General features: G+C 57.4%; 3 protein-coding genes across 10 annotated transcripts in view; 2 read left to right on the top strand and 1 right to left on the bottom strand.

Moving 5' to 3' along the window:
* Nucleotides 1-27: 27 nt before the first annotated feature.
* On the top strand, nt 28-6,242 carry SF3A2 (splicing factor 3a subunit 2). Its single transcript, XM_030033415.2, is given in 10 exon segments — nt 28-103; nt 1,503-1,673; nt 2,166-2,237; nt 2,564-2,610; nt 3,305-3,414; nt 4,036-4,085; nt 4,393-4,533; nt 5,042-5,110; nt 5,755-5,997; nt 5,999-6,242. Coding segments are annotated over 9 exon segments (948 nt in total). The 5' UTR covers nt 28-103; nt 1,503-1,547; the 3' UTR covers nt 6,089-6,242.
* A 1,042-nt stretch (nt 6,243-7,284) lies between these two features.
* On the top strand, nt 7,285-14,319 carry AMH (anti-Mullerian hormone). Of its 2 annotated transcripts, XM_041128114.1 has the most exons (6): nt 7,285-7,311; nt 8,180-9,177; nt 9,847-10,418; nt 11,642-11,765; nt 11,939-12,125; nt 12,300-14,319. In XM_041128114.1, exons 2-6 carry the CDS (start codon nt 8,574-8,576, stop codon nt 13,213-13,215), a joined length of 2,403 nt encoding a protein of 800 aa, XP_040984048.1. In that variant the 5' UTR covers nt 7,285-7,311; nt 8,180-8,573; the 3' UTR covers nt 13,216-14,319. The 2 variants fall into 2 exon arrangements, with proteins under 2 accessions (XP_040984048.1, XP_029889198.1); XM_030033338.2 differs by lacking the exon at nt 7,285-7,311 and having other exon boundaries at nt 7,333-9,177; nt 10,240-10,418; nt 12,300-14,305.
* Nucleotides 14,320-14,324: 5 nt separating this feature from the next.
* LOC115349301 (junctional sarcoplasmic reticulum protein 1-like) overlaps nt 14,325-20,738 on the bottom strand; it is a 33,735-nt gene continuing 27,321 nt past the window's right edge. For 4 of the 7 annotated variants that reach the window (XM_030033388.2, XM_030033389.1, XM_041128116.1 and 1 more), the window contains 6 exons: nt 17,972-18,018; nt 16,938-17,100; nt 16,233-16,385; nt 16,088-16,150; nt 15,785-15,930; nt 14,325-15,630 (listed from right to left, as the gene is read on the bottom strand). In XM_030033388.2, the coding sequence (XP_029889248.1) occupies nt 15,106-15,630; nt 15,785-15,930; nt 16,088-16,150; nt 16,233-16,385; nt 16,938-17,034 (984 nt within the window). In that variant the 5' untranslated portion in view covers nt 17,035-17,100; nt 17,972-18,018 and the 3' untranslated portion in view covers nt 14,325-15,105. Of the gene's footprint in view, nt 15,631-15,784; nt 15,931-16,087; nt 16,151-16,232; nt 16,386-16,937; nt 17,125-17,971; nt 18,019-20,738 lie in introns of all 7 variants that reach the window. The other 3 variants (XM_030033390.2, XM_030033387.1, XM_030033383.1) reach the window with 2 other exon arrangements.

Here is a 20,738-nt window from a genome sequence, read left to right as displayed (position 1 = left end):
TGCGTCCCGGAACCGGAAGCGTCCGCACCGGAAGCTGCGCACCGTGAGCGGGGAAGGGAGGGCAACGCGCATGCGTGGCGCGGGAGCGGGGCTGCGCGCACCGGTACAGGCCTGGGGGGGGGGGGGGGGCCGGGGGTTTTGTCGGGGGGGAGTGGGGGTCTGGCTGTCTCTGAGGGGTGTGAGGGGCTTATCTTTGGTGAGGGGCGCTTGGGGAGTGTTTGGGGGGGTTTTGGTTCTCGCTGAGGGGCTGGGGGTGTTTGGGCGGGGGGGCTTTGGCCCTTGCTGAGGGGCTGGGGGGTGTTTGGGGAGGGGGGGGGCTTTGGCCCTTGCTGAGGTGTTGGGGGGCGGCTTTGAGCCTTGGTGAGGGGCTGGGGGTGTTTGGGGGGGGGATGTTGACCCTTGCTGAGGTGTTGGGGGGCGGCTTTCGCTCTCGCTGAGGGGCTGGGGGTGTTTGGGGGGGGCTTTGGCCCTTGCTAGGGAGCGTTTGAGGGGGGGGTTTGGCCCTTGCTGAGGGGCTGGGGATGTTTGGGGGGTGTTGACCCTTGCTGAGGTGTTGGGTGGTGCTTGGGGGGGGGCTTTGAGCCTTGGTGAGGGGCTAGGGGCTGTTTGGGATGGGCTATAACCCTTGCTGGGGAGCGTTTGAGGGGGGCTTTGACCCTTGCTGACAGACTGGGGGTGTTTGGGGCGGGGAGGGTATTGATCCTCGCTGTAGGGCTGGGAGGTGTTTGGAGGGGAGCTTTGACCCTTGCTGAGTGGTTGGAGCGTATTAGGGGGGGACTTTGACCCTTGCTCGGGGGCATTTGAGGGGGGCTTTTACTCCTGCTGAGGGCGTGGGGGTCTCTGTGGCCTTCCTGCAAAGGTCTGACCCTTGTTGGGGGATTTCTCTATGTGTGGGGGGAGCTGTGGGGCGGCTCTGGTCCTTGCTGAGGGAAGGGGTGACTCTGGGACCACTTTTCGGGGTTGGGGACAATGTGCAGAGGCCCTGACCTTGCCCGGGGGGGGGCTCTGACCCTTGCAGAGGGTTTGGGGCTGTGTGGGGGTGGCTCTGGGTCCTTGGGGGGGCATTGGGGTGGTTGGGTAGCGCCAAACCTTGGTGGTGGAGAGGGGCTTCGGCCCACAGCAGGTTCAGGGGCTGTTGGCTATCAAGGTGGAGGGTGGGAGGCTCCTGTTTTGGGGGGGAGCAGGGGGGAGTTGCTAGTGGGGCTGCTGAGCCTTGTTGGGGCCCCACTGAGCTTGGGGAGGAATACGTCTGCGTGGAAGTATCTGAGGAGATGGGAAGGGCTCTGGGGGCTTGTTATTTTGGATCATTTTACTTCCACTCAGCTTATTGAGTCAGTGGTACAAGACCTGCTCCACTTGAAATTGTGTTATGTGGCGAGAGTCCAGGGCACGGTTTGTTGTGCTCATCTCATGTCCTTACTGATGGGTCTAAATAGTGGTGTGAACTCCAGGTTAGGGAAAGCGTTAGTTATCGCTCACATTGCTTTTTCTTATTTTTCCAGACTGTCTCTTTTTCCATAAGTAGCTGAAGCACAGAAGTCCCCATCATGGATTTTCAGCATCGTCCTGGAGGTAAAACTGGAAGTGGAGGCGTAGCCTCTGCCTCAGAAAGTAACCGAGACCGCAGGGAGAGGCTCCGGCAGCTGGCTTTGGAAACCATCGACATCAACAAGGTGAGCCTTGGCCTCTGCCTGCGCAGGAAAGAAAAGACACAGGGTTCCTGTCCTGCAGACTGTTGTGGGGATAAGTTTAGAGCTTTGCCCGAGTGAAATGGCTTGGAGGGCGAGAGATTTAGTGGAAAGTTGTGGATTGGAATGAAATTTTTCTCCTGCTGATGTGGGAGTTGAATGAGAAACATCTGTGATGGGGCTGACCAGAGAGGTGCCAGCAGTTGCGTATTTGAGTAGCTGTTACTACATTATTTTCAGGCTTCTCAGGACTGGCTGGTATTTTGCTGTTTCTTGCCTGCAGTTGGGTATGCTGTCACCAGTTAACAAAGTTGCTATTGTTTCTCTCTGTTTTCATAGTCCTAAAGCAGTGTTATGCTATTAATTTAAATCTACAAACTCAGTTCTTCCAGTGCAGCAAAAGTTTAGCAGTATTTTGATTATTCTGTTGTTTTGCCATGTATTGTGCTTGTAACTTTTTAATAATTCTCTTCCTAGGACCCTTATTTTATGAAAAATCACTTGGGCTCTTATGAATGCAAGCTTTGCCTAACACTGCACAACAATGAGGTGAGTTGAACAGCTGTCTGTCTTGATCTCGGCAGCAGGTGTTTTAGAATAATAGTAGCTTCAAGTGCGAGAACCTGGGACGTGCCTGATGACTGACTGCTGAAGAGATGATGGGTGGGTAGCGGCTTGCATGTGTTAAGCCTGACAGTTTATGACAGTTCAGCAGCTGAGAGCAATCTGGAATTTTTGAGTAAGATTCCTCTCTGCTAAGGATTAAAATATCCTTGTCAACGCGTGATATAGTCTCTCTTCTGTGACAAGTATCTTTCAGTGTAGGAACAGTCCTGTCTTCATTTAACTTTCTTCTACCTTGTTTTTTATTACAGGGAAGTTACTTAGCCCATACCCAGGGGAAGAAGCATCAGACCAATCTGTAAGTCGTTCTCTGCCGTAGCTTTGTTCTCTATTATCTAAGCACTTTAAAATTATCACTTTAAATATCACTAAAAAGCATCTATAAATCTTGAGCTCCATTATAGAGTAGCACACTGTGCTTGAATATTCTTTGACTGTGTTTTGTTTCCTAGTGAGCAGCCTGGCACTAGCCAGGAGGTACAGACCAGATCGGCTCCAAAAAATGGTGCTGACAAGCTCCATTTCAAGCTCAAGTTCAAAGCCAGTTGGATTTCTGAAGGGAGGGGGAGAAAGAGTTGTAAAGGCAAACTGTTTGAGTCTAGGTATAAGGATCTGGTTTTGTGAATACAGGTTGGGAGAAGTTTGTAAGTTTTATTTTAAGAAATCCAGTTTGCTTTGGTTTAGATGACTAGCTTGTGGGTTTTTTTCTTTTTATTTCAAGAAGTATGTCTTCTCATACCCATCTGTGGAGAGGGGCACCAAGGTCATCTCATGGGTGGATAAGATATTTGAGATGACAGCCTTTAGTCAGGGGAAGGCAGGGATACAATTGGCCTGTCGTGGTGCACGGAAGAGAAATAGCAGGTTTTCCTGGTGTGCTTTCTGTGAAGCGCTGAATATTCTGTGGTAAGGGATTCAAACTGCTCCTAGTGTATCCTTTAGAAACAAGTGCAGCTAACCTTTTAAATTTGGCACATTTCAAATTAATCCAGGGCCCGTCGAGCTGCCAAGGAAGCTAAGGAAGCCCCTGCCCAGCCTGCACCAGAAAAAGTCAAAGTGGAAGTGAAGAAATTTGTGAAAATTGGACGACCAGGTTATAAAGGTATGTCAGGGGTGTCTGTCATAGGAGACACCTAATGCCTGCTGGAGCTTGCCTGAAGTGCAGTGCTGTGGATGTGAATTATTAATTAGTCTTTTTAGCGGGTCTGTCCATGAATAAGATATGGGCTTATCTCCTGATGTCCTTTATTGTTTAAATTACCCATGGAACATCTCTTTATTGCTGACAGTCGAGTGAGAACCATTTTAATAATAGATTGGTATGTCTCAGTCTTTCAGCTCTTAGTAGTCGTGCAGGAGATGATGACATTGTTTCAGCCTCTCTTCTCCTTTTATTGTGTTGTACCATCTTTCACTAATGCTCATAAATCACTCATTGCATGTAGAGCTCAAGTTTTTTTTCTGAACTACTCATTGTTTTGTTTTGGCCTTGGCTTCTTTATCTCCCAGCTTTGTTCTGCAGTGCACAGTGTCTTTGCCCCACAGCTGCTGAATTTCGGTAGAGATCCTTAGTGGTTAAAGACAATGTGGTGTTTTGTTTGATAAATGGGAGAAAAATCTTGTAATACTTTGTTGTTGGAAGCTTTGTGTGTTTCCTAGAGCAGATATAATGTTGCTCTAACCCTGCTATGTGATGTACTGAGCTTTCTTACTTTCTTTACAGTGACCAAACAGAGAGATCCAGAAACAGGCCAGCAGAGCCTTCTCTTCCAGGTAAGGGCACTGTTAAAATTCTTGGTGTCCAGTTTTATCCAAGTAAAAGTGCTGCTAAATGAGTAGTTCTTTGCAGGATTCATGAAATCAAAAAAAAAAAAAAAAAAAGGCCTTACCTTCCTAGCCCTCCGCTGCTGATTGTGTCAAGCAAATCCATGATCGTAGCTGTCAAGCCGTTTCCTTTGGTGGCACTAAGTTTCTGTTAGGAACTGATCTCTTGATATGCTTCATAGTTGGGAGCTTGTTTTGTGTGAAGGGGGAGTGAAAAGGGGACATTCTCCTTAATGCTGCAATAACACCCCAACAGATTGATTATCCGGAGATTGCAGAAAGTATCATGCCTCGTCATCGGTTCATGTCGGCCTATGAGCAGAGGATTGAGCCCCCCGATAGACGCTGGCAATACCTTTTGATGGCAGCGGAGCCCTATGAAACCATAGCTTTCAAGGTAAGATTTGGGATTAACTGAATATTGGGAAAGTTCGTTTCCCACGTTTTCCAAGACATTAATTCGCAGTGAATATTATTATAGACTTCTGTTCTAGCCTTCAGGGGGTTAATGGAGTGGAAAGGGGGGTCAAGAAGACATGACTGGAAGTCATTAAACCCTGCTGAGAATTAGTGGAGGACTCTGGCATGAAAACTAGGCTGTGTGCTGAGCTCTGGGGAGCCATTGAATTCTCAGTGTCTGGCACAGAAAGGAGCCTTCTGGGCTTTGCTCCTCAGCCTTTGTGCAGATGTTAGGAGAGGGTTTTTTGCCAGCACACTTGTCCTTGACCGATAGGGAAGTAACTTAATTCTTTCCTGCCCCCATCTCTATCTAATAACATCTGAGACTAGTGCATCTTACAAAGGCCTGGAATAACTGCGCTTGTCTTGTAGGCTTTGGTGCTAAAAAGGGCCATTGAGCTAATCTGGTGGTGCTAATAATAGCTCCTCATTCTTTTTTGTTGCAGGTGCCAAGCAGAGAAATTGACAAAGCAGAAGGGAAGTTCTGGACCCACTGGAACAGGGAAACCAAACAGGTAGCTGGAGCTCTGCAACATCTTTCTTGAGGGTTAAAGAGGGAGCGGGAGGGCAGAGCAGCTTGGGGGGAAGGCAATGCAGGAAGAGTGCACAGCAGTCGTATCCGTGCTGGCTTTGATGCTAAAATCTTCATTCCTTCAATGCAAGTGTGCAGTGACTCCTCCTAACAGAAAGATCTTCCTGTGTGTGTGATCTTTGTGAAAATTCAGCCTGTGAGGTAGAATCCTCGGTTGCTGTCAGCAGCAGCAGGACGGTGCATAAACGTGCAACACCGTGTCCTCTCTCTGTGGCTCCTTGCTGCGTGTTTCCGGCACGCAGCTGTCTGTGGTGAGCACGCAGCATGGATGTACTCACTGGGTATCGTATGTGAGAGCAAGAGATGAATGCGTAGTGGGGGATACCGACCCCGTCACAGATAGCTTAGCGCTTAGAACAAGTTTTAGAGGAGTTAAAGCGCTGGACGACACTGGTGCAAGTCATGAATGCCGCCAGGGTAGAAAGGCAGCCGTGATCTGTGAAGGTAACAGGAGAGATCCGAGCCGTGTTCCTGGAGGCAGAGAGCAGCTGTGTTGTGTGATGGCACAAAGTTGTCCTGAGGATTAATTGTTCCCTTCTCTTTGCTTTTCTCCCCTCCCCTCCCCAGTTCTTCCTTCAATTCCACTTCAAGATGGAGAAGCCCCCAGCTCCCCCAAACCTCCCTCCAGGGCCCCCAACTGTGAAGCGGCCTCCTCCACCTCCACTGATGAACGGCTTGCCCCCGAGGCCACCTCTGCCGGACTCCATGCCGCCACCTCCTCCAGGAGGCATGACTCTGCCTCCTATGCCTCCCTCTGGACCAGTGCCACCACCTCCAGTGCCACCTCAGTTGCCACCAGCACCCGGCGTACCCCCCCCCTGCTCCTCTGCCACCCATGATGAGACCACCTCTCCCCACGGAGGGGCCAGGCACTATCCCCCCACCGCCTCCCTCCAACTAAAGCCCCTCCTGGACTCAGTCCCGCTGGACTCCTCTAGCTCGTCTCTTTTTTTATATGCAGATCACAACTGATTCAGAGAAATATTTCTGTTTTGTATGCCTGTGAATCTGACTAAATCCTGTAGGTGCATTAAAAGGTTTTCCATTTTCCTTTCTCTATGTTCTTCCTGTGTTTTGGTTAAAAATGTTGCCGTGTGTTCACTTTCTTTAGCCCTTAGATATATAAAACATTCCCAGTCTGGTTACATTCTGGAAATTCTCCAAAGAGGGGGCAAAGGATTGGAAATCTCTAGGCACCTCAGCTCCTTCTAACTGAATAGCTACATCTACCTAACTCAGCTGTGTTGGCTTAACGTATTACCCCCTTTAGACTGCTTGCTGTGTATCCCATAAATCACCAGCCAGTTAATCAGTTGCTATTCAACTGAAGTTCTTTATCGAGCTGTTCATTCAGTGATGGGGTGACTTGTCATAGACACACAGAAGGGATTCTGTTACTGCATCACCAGTAATCACAGCGGCGGGCAGAATGGAGGGCAAGCAGAATTTTCTAAATCCAGTTTTCTTTTGTCTTCCTGCTGAATTACGGTTGCAATCGGAAGAGTACCGCTCCTGCTGCATTGGGAAACCTCCTTTCTCCTCCTGGTGCCAGAGCACTGTACTGTAGCTCAGGTGTTGCCAGCTAAAAGCTGGAAACATCTCTGCTGAGGAAATCAGTTTGGACTGCTTCTCAGGAGTCCTTGAAAAGTGCCAGACAAGATTTCATTGACAATTTAAGAAAGAATCATCCTTCCCCAGTATGCAGCTGCCTAGCTCCTACCAGCTGCTTACTAGACTGTTTATGCCAAATGGGTTCACAAACAAAGCGTTAGTGCTCTCATCTGACGGTGGCAGGGGTTTCTGGGAATGTTTAGTCAAAAGAAATCACCAAAGCTGCAGTGATACAAAATCTTAGGTTATTATTATAATTCATTAAATGTTGTCTGTACCATTGTGAAGCACCTGCTGTCATGTATGATTTTTATTGTATATATCCTCTCACTAGAAGACTATAGTTTTGGCAAGCTTTTAGTTCTCTGTGGTTTTATTTATACTAAATGTTTCCTTCAAACAATCATTTGGTTCCCATTAAAAAGCAGAGGTTATAAGATTTCTCCTCTTTGTCCTTTCCAGGATTCATTTTACTGAACTGGGGCGTCTCAGCGCAGGATACCAGGGTGCTCGGTGGGTAAAGGCATCGCTGGGGGCCGGGCTGCCCGACCGGGGCTTGCTCTTGGCCAGTGCCCGGCTCGTTTCACAGACCGCAGGGGAGTCTGTGCTCGCCGCAGCCCTGCAGCTGCGTGCCCCTTTGATGGAGGAATCAAAGTCTTCTCCTCTTCTGCTGGCCTGACACGGGTCCCACCCAGAGTGTGTCCAAACTTTGCTGGCTTTCCCGCTACGTTAGAAGCACTTTGCCTCAAGTTGAGCTGGCTCGATGCCTGAATCAGCTTGTGTGGGTCTCCCCTTTGCCAGGAGCATGTCCTTTGTCATAGCTCCCATAGAAGAGAGGTCCGCCTTCACCAGCCCTTTGCTGCGGTGCCCTTCGTCCCTCTCCGGTTCGGGTGCACAGTCCATTTTATGAAGTGCTGTAGCCAGATCCTGAGCTCTGAACTGCAAAGTCTCGGAAACCCAGAGAAGGGTCTGAACGTGCGTTGGAACTTGTTGCGGGTACCTTTCCCCCTGCCCTCTGTGCCAAAAAAAGGAGATACCTTGGGTGGGGGGGAGGTTTCTCTGGGGTGGATTAGGTAGGTGGCATTGGTAATTCCAAGTGTTAACAGCGAGTATTGGCATCTCATAGAGGGAGAAGTCCTTATAATACGTGTGTTGTGAGACTTTCAAAGTCAACTCTTAAGTGTTCAAGTCATCAGGCTGCTGCTGCACCTATGAGATTCTCCTTCACAGGTTGAAGCAGCCTGGGGCTCAGGAGATGTGTTAAGAGCCCCTGCAAGGCGGCCTCTAAACTGCGGGGTGTGGGGTGCCAGCCGAGGGGGGAGGCTTTCCATACATTTACTTAGTTTCTGCCCATTATCTATCTCTATCCCCCTCCTCCTAGTACGGCTAATTCTTCCCTCCCGGTGTTTCACTGCTGATGGGAATAGTATGTGCCAGTCCCCATGAAGATCCAAGTCTAGATGTCCATCCTCCTTTAGAAAACATCTGAAGTCAAGGACGTGCATCCCGACGAGTAAAAGAAACAGCTTTAATTTTTTTATGCTTCCAATACTAGATGCAAACCCAAAAATAGAACAAAAAAGTTTCTTTGAAACATCCCTCCCTCCTCTCTAGCGTGACAGCCTTTGAGTTTCTCAAGGGAGGTGTGTTGTGCATTGTCAACTCAAGGCCACCGGCTTTTAAAAGGGAGATGCCGTCCTCCCCTTCCGCCCAAGTGTTTTGAGGTGCGTGTGAGCAGCTCGACCGACTGCGTTGGGAGTAGCTGAAGTGAGAACATGAAGGCTGCTCTTCAGGTGCTTTTGCTATGGCTGGTGCTGTTGCTCCCCTCTGCAGCGCTTCCAAGAAAGGGGAGCACAGGGGAAAGGATTTCCCCAATTAACCGGCTGGAGCTGAGCCTGCCGGAGGAGCTGGGACTTGAAGCAGAGGAGAGAGAGAGAGAAAATGCAAGTTTACAGAAAAGAGTGAGACCCAGCTCGGCGGAAAGATCAAGGATGACTGCTGCTACTCGCCTCTTTTCTAAGCCTGACCCAGGAGCAAAATGCCTCCAGGGGATGGCTGAGGATGGGGACATCGGCTGGTCCGGCTCCAGCCTGCACCCGTGGCCACTCGGGGGGCTGGAAGGGCCCGTGTGCAGGGTGAAAATGGACCAGGACGGGCTGACCCCGAGGCACCTGGAAGTTGTGGGTGTTCTCACCCACTATGAAAGCAGCTTCATCAAGCTGTTGAGACAACGCACCAGCTGGGATGAAAGCTATCTCGAGACCTTCGGGCTCTGCCCGGCCGGGGAGGCGGGTGCTGCTCTCCATCCCCTGAAGCACATCCACGCGCACGTGGTGGAGCCGGGGCAGGACCGCTTCCTCGTCCTGCATCTGGAGGAAGGTTGGTGTGAAATCCCTGCGCCGAGGCTGAGCGGAGCGGGGCGAGCACAGGGCTCGGGGAGGCCGATGCTGTTTGCTTGCCCTAAATCAGAGATTTAAACACAGAATTAAACTCGGGGGGTTGGGTTCCTTGTAAAATTAGCAAAGCGATGCAGTAATATGTGTTTCCGGGTACATTTTGAAGAAGTGTTAGTAGTGATGATAGCTTGCGTGCAACCGGGTGCCTTGTCCCTGCCTGTGACTAATGCGCAGGTGCCGCAGTCTTGGTAGCTTCTGCTCTCCTTTCGAGATTATGAGTGTTTCTCACTTTGTGCCTTAATGACTTGGGTGAGGATCCCATCCCAACTCTGTCTGACCGGGAAAAGAGAGGAGAGGGTTGGATGAGCGGACCTGGCTGGTCCTGCTGTGGCATAAGCCTGGCTGCTCATCAATCTCTCATGCTTGGTGTTGCCGAGGAGCAACCTTGGCAAGGTCCTGGGCTTGCTTGTGTAGGTTCAGCCTTAGGCGAAAACCAGTGACACACGTTCCCCTGTCCTGTCTCAGTGGTAAATGCTGTGCTCGAGGGAGAGCACAACCCTCAGTTTTAATCCGGCCTCCTGTGTAGCAAGAGGGTCATGGTTGTTTCTCTCCTTGAAATCTCTTCCTCCTCGCCTGGATTTTGAGTTTTCAGCTGAACTTGCCAGTGCCGGGCAGCTGGGGAAGCGACTCTTCCCCAGGCAGTGCTGCTGGCTGCAGCGCGATGGCCACAACGTCCCCGAGCTACTGGAGGAGCTGCCACGGGAGAAGAGATTTCCACGGGGATCTGCCCGTGAAAATTTGCCAGAGCCGCTCTGGGAGCGAGGCAGCCCCCTGCTCGCCGGGGCTGCAGGGTTCGCCCCGCTGACCACCTCCCTGAAATCGGGGATTTGCCGTGTCCCTCCACCCCGTCGGCTCCCGTCCCGGACGTTCGGCCACCGCGTGGGACGGGTGCTCGGCCACGAAGCTCCTTCCTCACCCGTCACCCCCCCAGGAGCCCTGTGGGTGCTGGAAGGGGGATTCACCCCCTCTGTCTTCTCCTTTCCAGTGAAGTGGGAAGCCCAGGCGAAGCTGCGGTTCAAGCTGGTTTTCCAGGCGGAGGTGGGCCGGTGGCTGGGAGAGCTGCGGTTCGCCTCGCTGCTCTTCTACCTGGGCAGCCGAGAGGGGCTGGGCACCGGGCGGCGAGAGGAGCTGCTGGCCACCGGCGTGGGGCTGGCGAGGGAGCAGGTGGGTGGCCACGGCGTGGGGGGCGGTCCTGGGTGCGAGGAGGGGTGGTGGGAGGGGGGCGTCTCGGCTCTGCTGGTCCAGCACTGCTGCCATCTCCTCCCAGTCCCTGTGCCGTCCCCTCCCAGTCCCTGTGCCATCCCTGTGCCGTCCTCTCCCAGTCCCTCCCAGTCCCTTTGCCATCCCCTCCCAGCCCCTGTGCCATCCCCTCCCAGTCCCTCCCAGTCCTTGTGCCATCCCCTCCCAGTCCCTGTGCCATCCCTGTGCCGTCCCCTCCCAGTCCCTCCCAGTCCCTTTGCCATCCCCTCCCAGCCCCTGTGCCATCCCCTCCCAGTCCCTGTGCCGTCCCCTCCCAGTCCCTTTGCCATCCCCTCCGAGCCCTGTGCCATCCCCTCCCAGTCCCTGTGCCATCCCTGTGCCGTCCCCTCCCAGTCCCTCCCAGTCCCTTTGCCATCCCCTCCCAGCCCCTGTGCCGTCCCCTCCCAGTCCCTGTGCCGTCCCCTCCCAGTCCCTTTGCCATCCCCTCCGAGCCCTGTGCCATCCCCTCCCAGTCCCTGTGCCATCCCCTCCCAGTCCCTTTGCCGTCCCCTCCCAGTCCCTCCCAGTCCCTTTGCCATCCCCTCCCAGCCCTGTGCCATCCCCTCCCAGTCCCTTTGCCGTCCCCTCCCAGTCCCTCCCAGTCCCTTTGCCATCCCCTCCCAGCCCCTGTGCCATCCCCTCCCAGTCCCTGTGCCGTCCCCTCCCAGTCCCTTTGCCATCCCTTCCCAGTCCCTTTGCCACCCTCCCCCAGTATCTCTGCCCTGTCGCATCCTCCCGCCGGCCCCAGCCGTGCCTGAAGATGGTGCTGTTACCCTGTCCCCAGCTCCCGGCAGGGACAGCGGGACGGCCCGGGGCATCCAGCCCCTTCTGGGGGTCCTGGCTCCCCACCTGCCCCCGGGCTCTCCGGCCTGACCGGGGGCAGCAGCCGTGGCATCGCTGCCGGGCTCAGCGGGTCTGGGGCCGGGGTCACCCGGGGCTCTCTGCCCACCCGGGGGTCCTTGGGTCTCCCTGCATCCCCCAGCATCCCCAGAGCAGCTCTGGGGCTGGGTGGTAGCCAACTGGTGGGCCGCTGGGGACTGGGTGACCCAGACCCAGCGGGGACCGCAGCGGGGGGCTCATTTGAGTGCCCCCCGCCGTGACGCCTCACCCACGTCCTCGGTCCTTCTGTGTCTTTTGCCTCCGTGCAGAGCCTCTGCCTCGCCAGGGACACCCAGTACCTGGTCCTGGGAGCTGCCGTGGCATCTGTCACCCGCAGCAGCGAGCAGCTCAGCTTCGAGGCTTCCCTGGCCATCAGGCATGGTGGAGAGGGAGGTAGGGATGCGGGAAGGCTGTGGCGGCAAGGGACGGCGAGGGACGGCGGTGTCCGTGCCCTCTGTGTCCTGACTTGGGCGTTTGGGATCCTCTCAAGCCTGTCTGTAACGAGGGGCTGTGGGGATGTGCGGGAGACCCCCGACCACCGTCCTCAGGGCTATTCTCCCCGCCAGGTACCCCCCTGTCCTCCACGGAGACCCAGCAGCTCCTTTTTGGCTCCGATGACAAGTGCTTCACCAGGATGACTCCCGTCGTGCTGCTGCTGGCCAAGTCACGGCAGGAGGAAGAGGTGGCTTTGGCTCCTTTTTCCTACCTCTCTGCCGAGGGGGTGGTGGACATAGCTCCGTACCCACAGCTCAGGTCCGTGGCCCTCGCTGCAACCATGGAAAAACACAGGGGCTGGGAGTCAGGGGAGGAGAGGGGCAGCCCCAGTCCTTCTGCTGCGGGACTGTGGTGGGAGGATGTGGGGCAGGGCCTGGTGGGACCCCTGGGGTACAAGGGAACCCCGTGACCCTCCCTCTGTTCTCCTTGCAGCCCACCCCAGGCCGGGACCGAGGAGCTGCCGTCCCCCACCGCCCCAAGCCAAGCCAACGCTTCATCGTTGGCACCCAGTGGCAGCAGTCAGTTCCTGAGCATCCTGACCCGATTCATCCGCCAGGTCCTGAGCCCCTCCAGCGAGCCACCCACCCAGCCCAGCTCCCGCCACTGGCTGGACTTCCAAGTGATGGAGACCCTTCCTCACCAGCTGCTCAACCTGTCGGAGGAGGCGGCCCTGGAGCGTCTGGTGCAGTCGGAGGAGCCCTCGGTGCTGCTTTTCCCCCAGGACGGTGGAGCCGTGCTGGAGCAGCACTTGGGGGACTGGCAACCAGAGGGGACTGTGCTGCAGCTGCTGATGGGCAAGCTGCAGACGGTCATCCAGGAGCTGAAGGACATCTCGGCTTTCCAAGCCAACATGGGGCTTTTCCAGCATCTCCTGAGCTTTTGCTACTACCCCCTGGGGCCGGGTGAGGGTCAAACCGGCGAGCGGCCGGCCGGCTCCGGGAAGCTGCACACGCTGCTGCTGCTGAAGGCGTTGCAGACGGTGCGGGCGCGTTGGCAGGAGCGGAGGAAGGTGCTGCGGCAGAACCGCAGCGCGCGGCACCAGGCCCACTGCCGTCTGCAGGAGCTGACCATCGACCTGCACGACCGCAAGTTCATCGTCATGCCCACCGTCTACGCGGCCAACAACTGTGATGGTCCCTGCAAGCTGCCCCTCTCCACCCGCGTCCCCAGCTACTACTCGCACACGGTGCTGCTGCTGGGCATGCAGGAGCGGGGCTCGCCCCTCCAGCGCGCTCCCTGCTGCGTGCCCGTCCGCTACTCGGACCAGCTCATCATCAGCCTCTCCACGGAGGGGCTGGAGGTCCGCAAGTTCCCCAACATGGTGGCAGAGGAGTGCGGCTGTCGGTAGAGGCTCCTGCCTGTCTCCCTGCTCGCTCTCATCATGTTCCCCCCCCACCCAGGTTTGCCCTCGCAGCTCCGGAGCTGGTGCTTCTCGCTGAGACGGGAGCTCCCCGCATGTCCTTTCCCCACGGTTTGGCTCACTAGCGTTGCTCTGGTTCTGGGTTTGTCTGTAGCCGTGCTGGTCCCTGGGGGGCTGCTCTGCAGCCCGCTGTTACCCTGCGCCGGCTGCTGATGCCGGGGATGCCCGAGGCACCCACGGGGCCATCACGGGAGGGCAAGGCTTGGTGGATCCAGCCAGGACCACACTTATTTATGCCTTGCCTTCTGTTCCTGTAGTGGCTGGGGAGGTCAGTTGTTGCTTCCTCCAAGCCCCCCCGCTCGCAGCATCCTCTGGCCGTTTCCCAGCCCACGGTCCATCACTAAGCCCCCGCTGGCCACACGGCTCCACCTGCGAAGGCAGAACAAGAGGCAAATCCCCTCGCAGGGACCAGCCTTTATCTGGGGACCTGTCCCCATGTGAGCCAGGGGCCGCGGCGAGCCGCTGGCAGTGGCTTGGGGCTCCCTGCTGGGTCATGGCTGCATCGCCCCGCGCTGACCCCGCTCCTGGGACGCTGCCAGAGCTGGGGGGCGAGGGGAGGGAGGGAGGGAGGGCTGAGATTGGGGAGCGATCCCATTACACCTCCTGGGCTGCTCACACCATTAATAGGAGCGGGTGCAAACGGCTGCCAAAGCACCTGCTCTGCGTCCCCAACAGTATCAGCATGGAGAGCCCGGCTGTCCCCAGATCGTCTTCCCAGCTAAGCCCAACCCTCAGTGAGACCTGCCGGGGCTGCCGCAGGGTCCAAATCCCCGGAAAGCAGCTCCTGGGCTCGTCCTGGCTGCAGCCTCACCGGTGCTGGGATCAGCCCTTGGGCTTTGCAGCGTTGCCACGGGGCTGGCAGGGGCATGGCCAGAGGCTGGCACACACTGGCCCCGTCCCACAGCCCACGTGGGAACACGGGTTAGCCCTGAGCCCTGTACATCAGGGATCGGGGGGGCACAAAAACCACACAAACATAACCAGGGACAAGCTCTTTTGGTTTTTTTTTTTTTTAAAACATTCAATTTAATACCTTATTAAAAATGAAAATAGTTTATTTTAACCTCTATTGATTTAGCAAATACTTAAACCTGCCGTGGGTTGGGGCTGTGAACGTCTCCTGTAGTTGCTACAGCGCTGCGTGATATTGCACTTGTGTTTTCATTCCTAAAAGCGACTCTGTGAAGGCAAGGCCCGAAGGGATCCCCGGGTGATGGGCTCTCCAGCCCTGTTTTGTTACCAGCAAGCTTCGTGCCACCCTGCAGCGATGGCACTGGGGCCCGGCGACGTCGGGGTGGTCGTTCCCCTGACGTCCCCCTGAGGATGGCTGCAGCCTGGCTTTGTTAACCCCAAATACACTTCTCTCTTGATTTGCTTTGAATAAAACCATTAACTGAATTAAAGTGCTACAGAGTCTGGAGACAAATTCTGTTCACTGGGATCCCTGTGCCCACTGCGCCGCCCTGATGCTTCAGGGACCACGGGTGAAAATGAACTGCAAGAGAGATTTCGGGTGGGGATGGAGAAATAGCGCGAAGCCCAGAAGAAGAGAAGATCCTTCCCCCGGTCCTTTCAGGTTGCCTTTGTGCATCTAATCCAGGGGGGGCCCAAAGTCCCCAGGGAGGCTCGTGCCAGGCTCCCGGGCTGCTCTGCCGCTGCTCCGAGATCCTGGAGCGCTGCCTGTGCTGCCCACGCTGCCGGCCCGGGGATGTCTCCGGAGAGCGGGCAGGGAGCGGCAGGGTGCCCTTGCCGGGGGCAGTGGCAGGGTTGGGCCCCCCCCCGGATTCAGCATCATCGAGCCCCTCGGTCGCCCCAGCCTCAGTCGCGCCTCTTGCCCTCCTTGGGCCTGGCGGTGCCGTCCTTTCCCGGGGCGGCTGCCGGCTCCCAGGGCTTCTTGCCCTTCTGCTGCCGCCAGTCCCTCTTCGGGCTCTCCCCGCCACCGTCGGCCCTGCCGGGACGGCCCTTCCATCCCTCCTTCCTGGGCTCATCCCGCTCCCGCTGGCTCTCCTTCCCCTCCCGGCCCCGCTTCTTCTGGGGTTGCTGCTCCGGTTCCCGGGGGGGCCGGGGGGCTCTGCCGGGCTTCTCCCCCTGTGCCCTGTCCTTGGCTCGTGTCTCCCTCCGGCTGCTCCGCTCTGCCTGGGCAGCACGCCCCTCCCGGACCTTCTCCTCCTTCTTCTCCTCCTTCTTCTCCTCCTTCTTCTCCAGCTTCTTCTCCAGCTTCTTCTCCCGGCTCTTCTTCACCTCCGTCACAGCTGGCGGCACCTCAGGGACATCCGTGGGCTCTTCGTCCCCATCCTCCGGTGCTGAGCGGCCAAACCACTTCTTGAAGATCCAGGGCTCTGCCTGCAGGGGGGGGGGATGGAGGGTACCAGGCGCCGGTGATGCAGCCCAAGTGACGGGGACCCCTCTCCATCCCTCCCCCCAGGGATGAGATGCCCTCCCCCCCCCCAGGAGGTGCCCCGAGGATGCTGTTTCTCCCCCCACCCTGGATCCATACCAGGTTGCTGTCAGCACCACCATCATCATCACCGTCATCGTCGCCATCGTCATCACCATCATCGTCCTTGAACATGCTGCGCTCTGGCTGGGCGGGCTGGGCGGTCACCACTTCTTGGACCTCCTCCTCCTTGGTGCTGACCACCTCTAGGAGGGGAGAGGGACAGGCCACCGTCAGGAGGGGACAAGGCTGTTGGCATGTGATGTCCCAGACATGGGGTCCCAGGGCCACCCCAACCTGGGACATGGCTCCGTCTCAGGCTGGATCGAGGGGGTTGGGGCAACCCGGAGCATCTGAACCCACCATGAAGGGGAGGCGGTGGAGTGTCCTCCCTGCCGCGGCTGACTCCCTCCCTGGAGCACGGCGCTGGAAGAGAGGAGGGGAAAGGAGGCAGGAGGTGGTGACAGGTCCGGCCACCCCGTCCCCCTCCGTCCGGCTCCCGGCTCACCTTGGAGCACCTGGAAGGTGACGCTAAGCAGGGCGACGACGGAGGCCACCAGGATGCACTTGTTGAGAGTGAGCCCTTCCCAGAGGAGCGGCTCCTCTGCGGGGTCCGGGCTGGGGGGCTCCACCTTCCTCTGCACGGGGAGGCTCTTGGGGACTGGGGACCCCCAAGGAAAACAGCGTTACTGGGGAAGCTGGGAAGCGGCAAAGGGCTCTGAACTGGGTGGGTGCGAAGGGCTCTTAATATCCTTCTGCACAGCCCATTCCAGGCAGGGACAGGGGCATGGGCAGGGGCAGGAGCTGCCTGCCCTGCTGCCGCCAGCAGAAGAAGGTGTTTGCATTGCAGGGGTGGGGAAAAGAGTGTCATGGGGGCTGCGTCCGAGCTGTTTGGGCCACAATGGCATTACAGCATCCTGGGGAAAACCTCTGCCCGTGCTCCCGGCCCTGCTGCTCCGTCCCCAGCAGCAGATCTGGGCTGGGATGAGGAGGAGGAGGAGGAGCGGGATTTGGGAGGGGGATGAGAAGCCCCATCTCCATGTCGCTGAGCTCCCAGGGGACCGTGGAGAGCAGAGCTCGTCCCGTCACTGCTCTGTGGCCAGACGGTGTCTCCCGGGCTGGCCAGGGATGCAGGACAGGGTCTATGCCTCTGTGGCCACCTGGGGCCAGGCTGGCCATTTTGGGGCACGGAAGGGCTTTCCTGCACACCTACCTGGAGGCCCGGCAGCGCTGCCTTTGGCTCCCACCTTCTCCACCCGCTTCTTCTCCACCGCTTTCTTGTCCACGCCGAGCGGCGCTGGCTCTGGCATGCTCAGCTCAGGCTTGTCCGGATCCTGCTCAGAGACGCCAAGCTGGGTCCTTGCCTCTTCTAGCCCCTGCGGGGAGGGCCACGAGCGTGGCTGGGGGTGTAAGAGCATCGCATGGCCCCGTGGGGAAATCGAGCAGCGTGGCTGGGTGGGATGAGGGGCATGGAGCACGTCTGTGCCCCCTCCCAGAAGAAGGGGTGCTCAGCGCAGCCATGGAGGGACCCGATCCCTGCGCTCCGCAGCCTGTGGTCACGGTCCTGGGGTCCCCCCGGGGCTGAGCCAATGTTGCCACCGGCCCCGAGCGGCACTAACCAGGCTCGTCACTGGCTCCTCGGGCATCTAACTGCAGTGCATGTATTTGCATCAGCAGCCTTAAAACACGTTGGATTTTTTTTTTGGTTTGCTAAGATGGATTTAGCCACTAGCTGGCTCCGTGCGGCAGAGCAGGAGCTGGGAGGTGGCCCAAGCACATATGGGTGGGCTGGTGGCTGCTGACCCCTGAGCTGGGCTTGAGCCAGCCCACCCCAGAGTAGCCCTCGGGGCTGGATTTGCCATGGTCACGCATATCCACTGAGGGCAGTGGGTCGGATCCAGGGCACGCTCACCGGTGGGGTCAGCGCGGCTGGAGGAGAAGGAGCACACCGTGCATTGGGGTCTGGGCTTGGTGCTGCTGGGGACGGGGGGTTTGGTGGCCGGGCTGGCTTGTGTCAGCGGCACCGGATCGGTGCCGCGATGGAGAGCTGCCCACCGGCACGGATCAGTGACAGTGACAGCTGAAGGACGCGGCCTTCGGCTCCCCCGGGATGGACGTGCTGCAACTCCCTGCAGAACCCTCCTGGGCTGAATGCTGCAGCAGGACAGCACCCTGCTCAGCCCCCAGCCCCGGTGCAGGGAGCCCCCCTGGCAGCCCCCCCCCCGTCCTGGGACGCTGCACACTTACATGGGCTCTACCGCTCTCCCCGTCGCTGCTCACCGGTGCATCGGCATCTGTTAAAGACAAGCACAGAGCGGTTCATTAGGCGGCGAATTTGGGGAGGTGGGAATCGCCAGGGGCTGGGGGTGCGTGGTCTTCCCACTGCTACCCACCAGCCCGCAGAGTGGGGACATCACAGCCACATCCCCCCCAGTTAGAGCAGCCGGGTCACCCGTGGAGAGAGGTTTCAGAAGACAGGCAAAAAAACCCCCCTGGCCATCGTGGCAGCAGCTGGCAAGGTTGGGGTGTAAAAGCAGCAGCGTGCAGGTCAGGGGCTGCTGAGCCCCAAAATGTCACCATCCTGGATATCCCCAGGGAGCTGCAGTCGAGGGGGATGGTGACCTCCCTGCCAAGGCGCACGGAGGGGACGAACAGCCCAGGGTGCACACGGGCACCCTGAAAACACATGGCTGGAGGCAGCTCAGGCTCTAGCCTAGAGAGCGGGACAAACTCCAGGTACCATGGAGCAACCAGACCACAAAGACGACCTCAAACCACCCAAGAGGACCACGAAGCTCAGGGATGACTCTCAGGTCTTTACCCAGATGTGAAGCGGGAGAGAAAACTGGAGGGTCCCCAGGGCTCTGCAGCAGTTTGACGCACTGAAGGGCTGGGGAGCGTGCCAGGCTCCTCGGGGGTTTCTCTGCCCCTGCGTCTGGGGTGACCTATGGGGGGGTGAGGATGCACCAACAAGGTCCCAACACCATGCAGCCTCAGCCTTCTCGGCACCTCCGAGCGCAGCTCTCACTCCACGGGGATCTGGATGCCACATCCTTGCAAGCCCTCACCAGAAGGAGGAATTTTTGCCCCCTTTGAGCCAGATTTAGTTTATTTTCCCCCAGCGGAAGAATGAATGCTGAGAAAAAATACCGGTTCCCAGGACAAACTCTAAGACGTGATACTGGAAATAAATAAGAGGAAACCTTTTGGCTGGGAACCGTGGCCTGAAAGGTCTCTGCTTTCAAGAGGAAATAAAAAAAAATTCTCAGTTTTGTTAGTGATGGTGAGTCTGGTCCTTTCTCTGCTGGGAAGTGAAGGAGCTCCCCCAGGATTCTTATGTTGGCTAAGGGGGTTGCCAGCCCCAAGGAAAGCACAAAGATGGAGAAGTTTTCCTTAAAGAGCTTTTCCCCCAAGTGCTTCTCATGTTTTTGACCTACACAGCTATTGACGCTTTCTTTGAGCAAAGATGGGTGCGAGGAAGTTGGAGGAGGGCACAAGCCTCTGTTCCTCTTCACCCCGGCCACAGCCGACATCCCTGCGGGGTCGGTGCTGCATGGATCCCACTCGATGCCTGAGGTCACCCCATGATTTCATGGTGCCATCTCTGCCAGGCTGAGCCCTATCCTGCGGGACCTCGAGCATTACGGCAGCGGTGCTGGCACAGCCACAGCCAGCACCTCCTGGCCACTGGCTCGTGGTGAGGACAAGGTACTTTTTCTCCCATCCTTCCTCGGCCGCCTCTGAGCACTTCCCACCCGCCTGGGCAGCTCATCGGTGGCCTTGGGGCATCCCAAGTTTTTCTCCAACACCTCACGGGGACCTGCTGCCATGTCACTTCGAGGGACTCTCACTAAACCAAGAAGGATAAAACAAATGCCGGGCGGTCAGCAGGCAGCAGCACCGGCGCTGGGCAGCAGTGCCCTGCAGCACACGGCCGGCCCACCACATCCTCGCCGTGGTCCCCAGTCCTTGGCTGAGCTCAGCTCCCTGTCACGGGGTGCCGGACTGTTCCCACGCCTCCGTCCCTTGAGTTTCTCCCGGACGGAGGAGCCCAAACTGCCTCCAGCCCCCAGGCACATTTCCAGGTTTTGCCGCGATGGCTGCTGGGCTCCGCGACAGCCACGCTGCGACCAGGCAGGCAGCCATCCTCCCCCCGCACCAAGTGCCCCATGGGCGTTAACTCGGTCCCAGAGCTGACCGGCTCCATGTCTGGGTCTGTTCCCCTCCGCATGGGAGACAGGAGGGTCTCCCTGACAGGAGGCAGATGCATTTCAGGGCTCTACAGCCCACGCGAGATCCTCATCGCCAGCCAGGACGGGTCGTGTCACCTGCAGGAACAGGCTTCCTGGGGCCGGTTCCTATCGGACCAGCGCCGATGTAACGTGTACACAGCCACTGCCCAGGCCAAGCAGGGCAGGGACGGCCACCGATGCCAGGGACATTTTGCCCATGGCAGGGCTGATCACCCGGAGCCCAGCTCCTGCCCTTGGCTCACACTGACTCCTGCACGGGAGACCTCCCGTACGACTGCTCGACCCATCCATCCCCTCCCCGGCGCTGCCTGTGTTCCCACTCCCTCGGACGCACGCTCCGCATGCCAGGTCCTCTCTTAAGTGCACAAAATTGCAGACACTCAACGAATAATCAGCTCCACTCTGCTGTCGCTGGGACTGTTCCTGCACAAGCTCCTAAGGTTGCTTCTACCGCTGACTCACATCAAAGAAACTTCCAAAAATAGTCCCCTCGCCTGCCCTGCTCTCCCTGTGCACGCTCGCATGGCAGCACCGGGACGGGCCCCGTGGCCTCCATCCGCTGCCGGCCGGCAGCGTGCCGAGCGCTGCCTCACGGGCTGTGCCCGTGGGGTGCCCCACGTGAAAGGGGGCTAACTGAAAGGGTTAAAAGCCACAGAAAGTCGTACCTGGGGCTCGACCACCGCCGCCTTGCCTCCAGCCCCCCGGCTGGCTCCGGCTCTCCGGGGTAATATACAGCAACAGCTGCCGAACCGTGCCGGAGC

Source organism: Aquila chrysaetos, chromosome 12 (assembly GCF_900496995.4).
Source record: "Aquila chrysaetos chrysaetos chromosome 12, bAquChr1.4, whole genome shotgun sequence".
NCBI classification, from domain to species: domain Eukaryota; kingdom Metazoa; phylum Chordata; class Aves; order Accipitriformes; family Accipitridae; genus Aquila; species Aquila chrysaetos.
The sequence above is the reverse complement of the archived record's forward strand: the minus strand, read 5'-3'. Positions and strand labels throughout refer to the sequence as shown.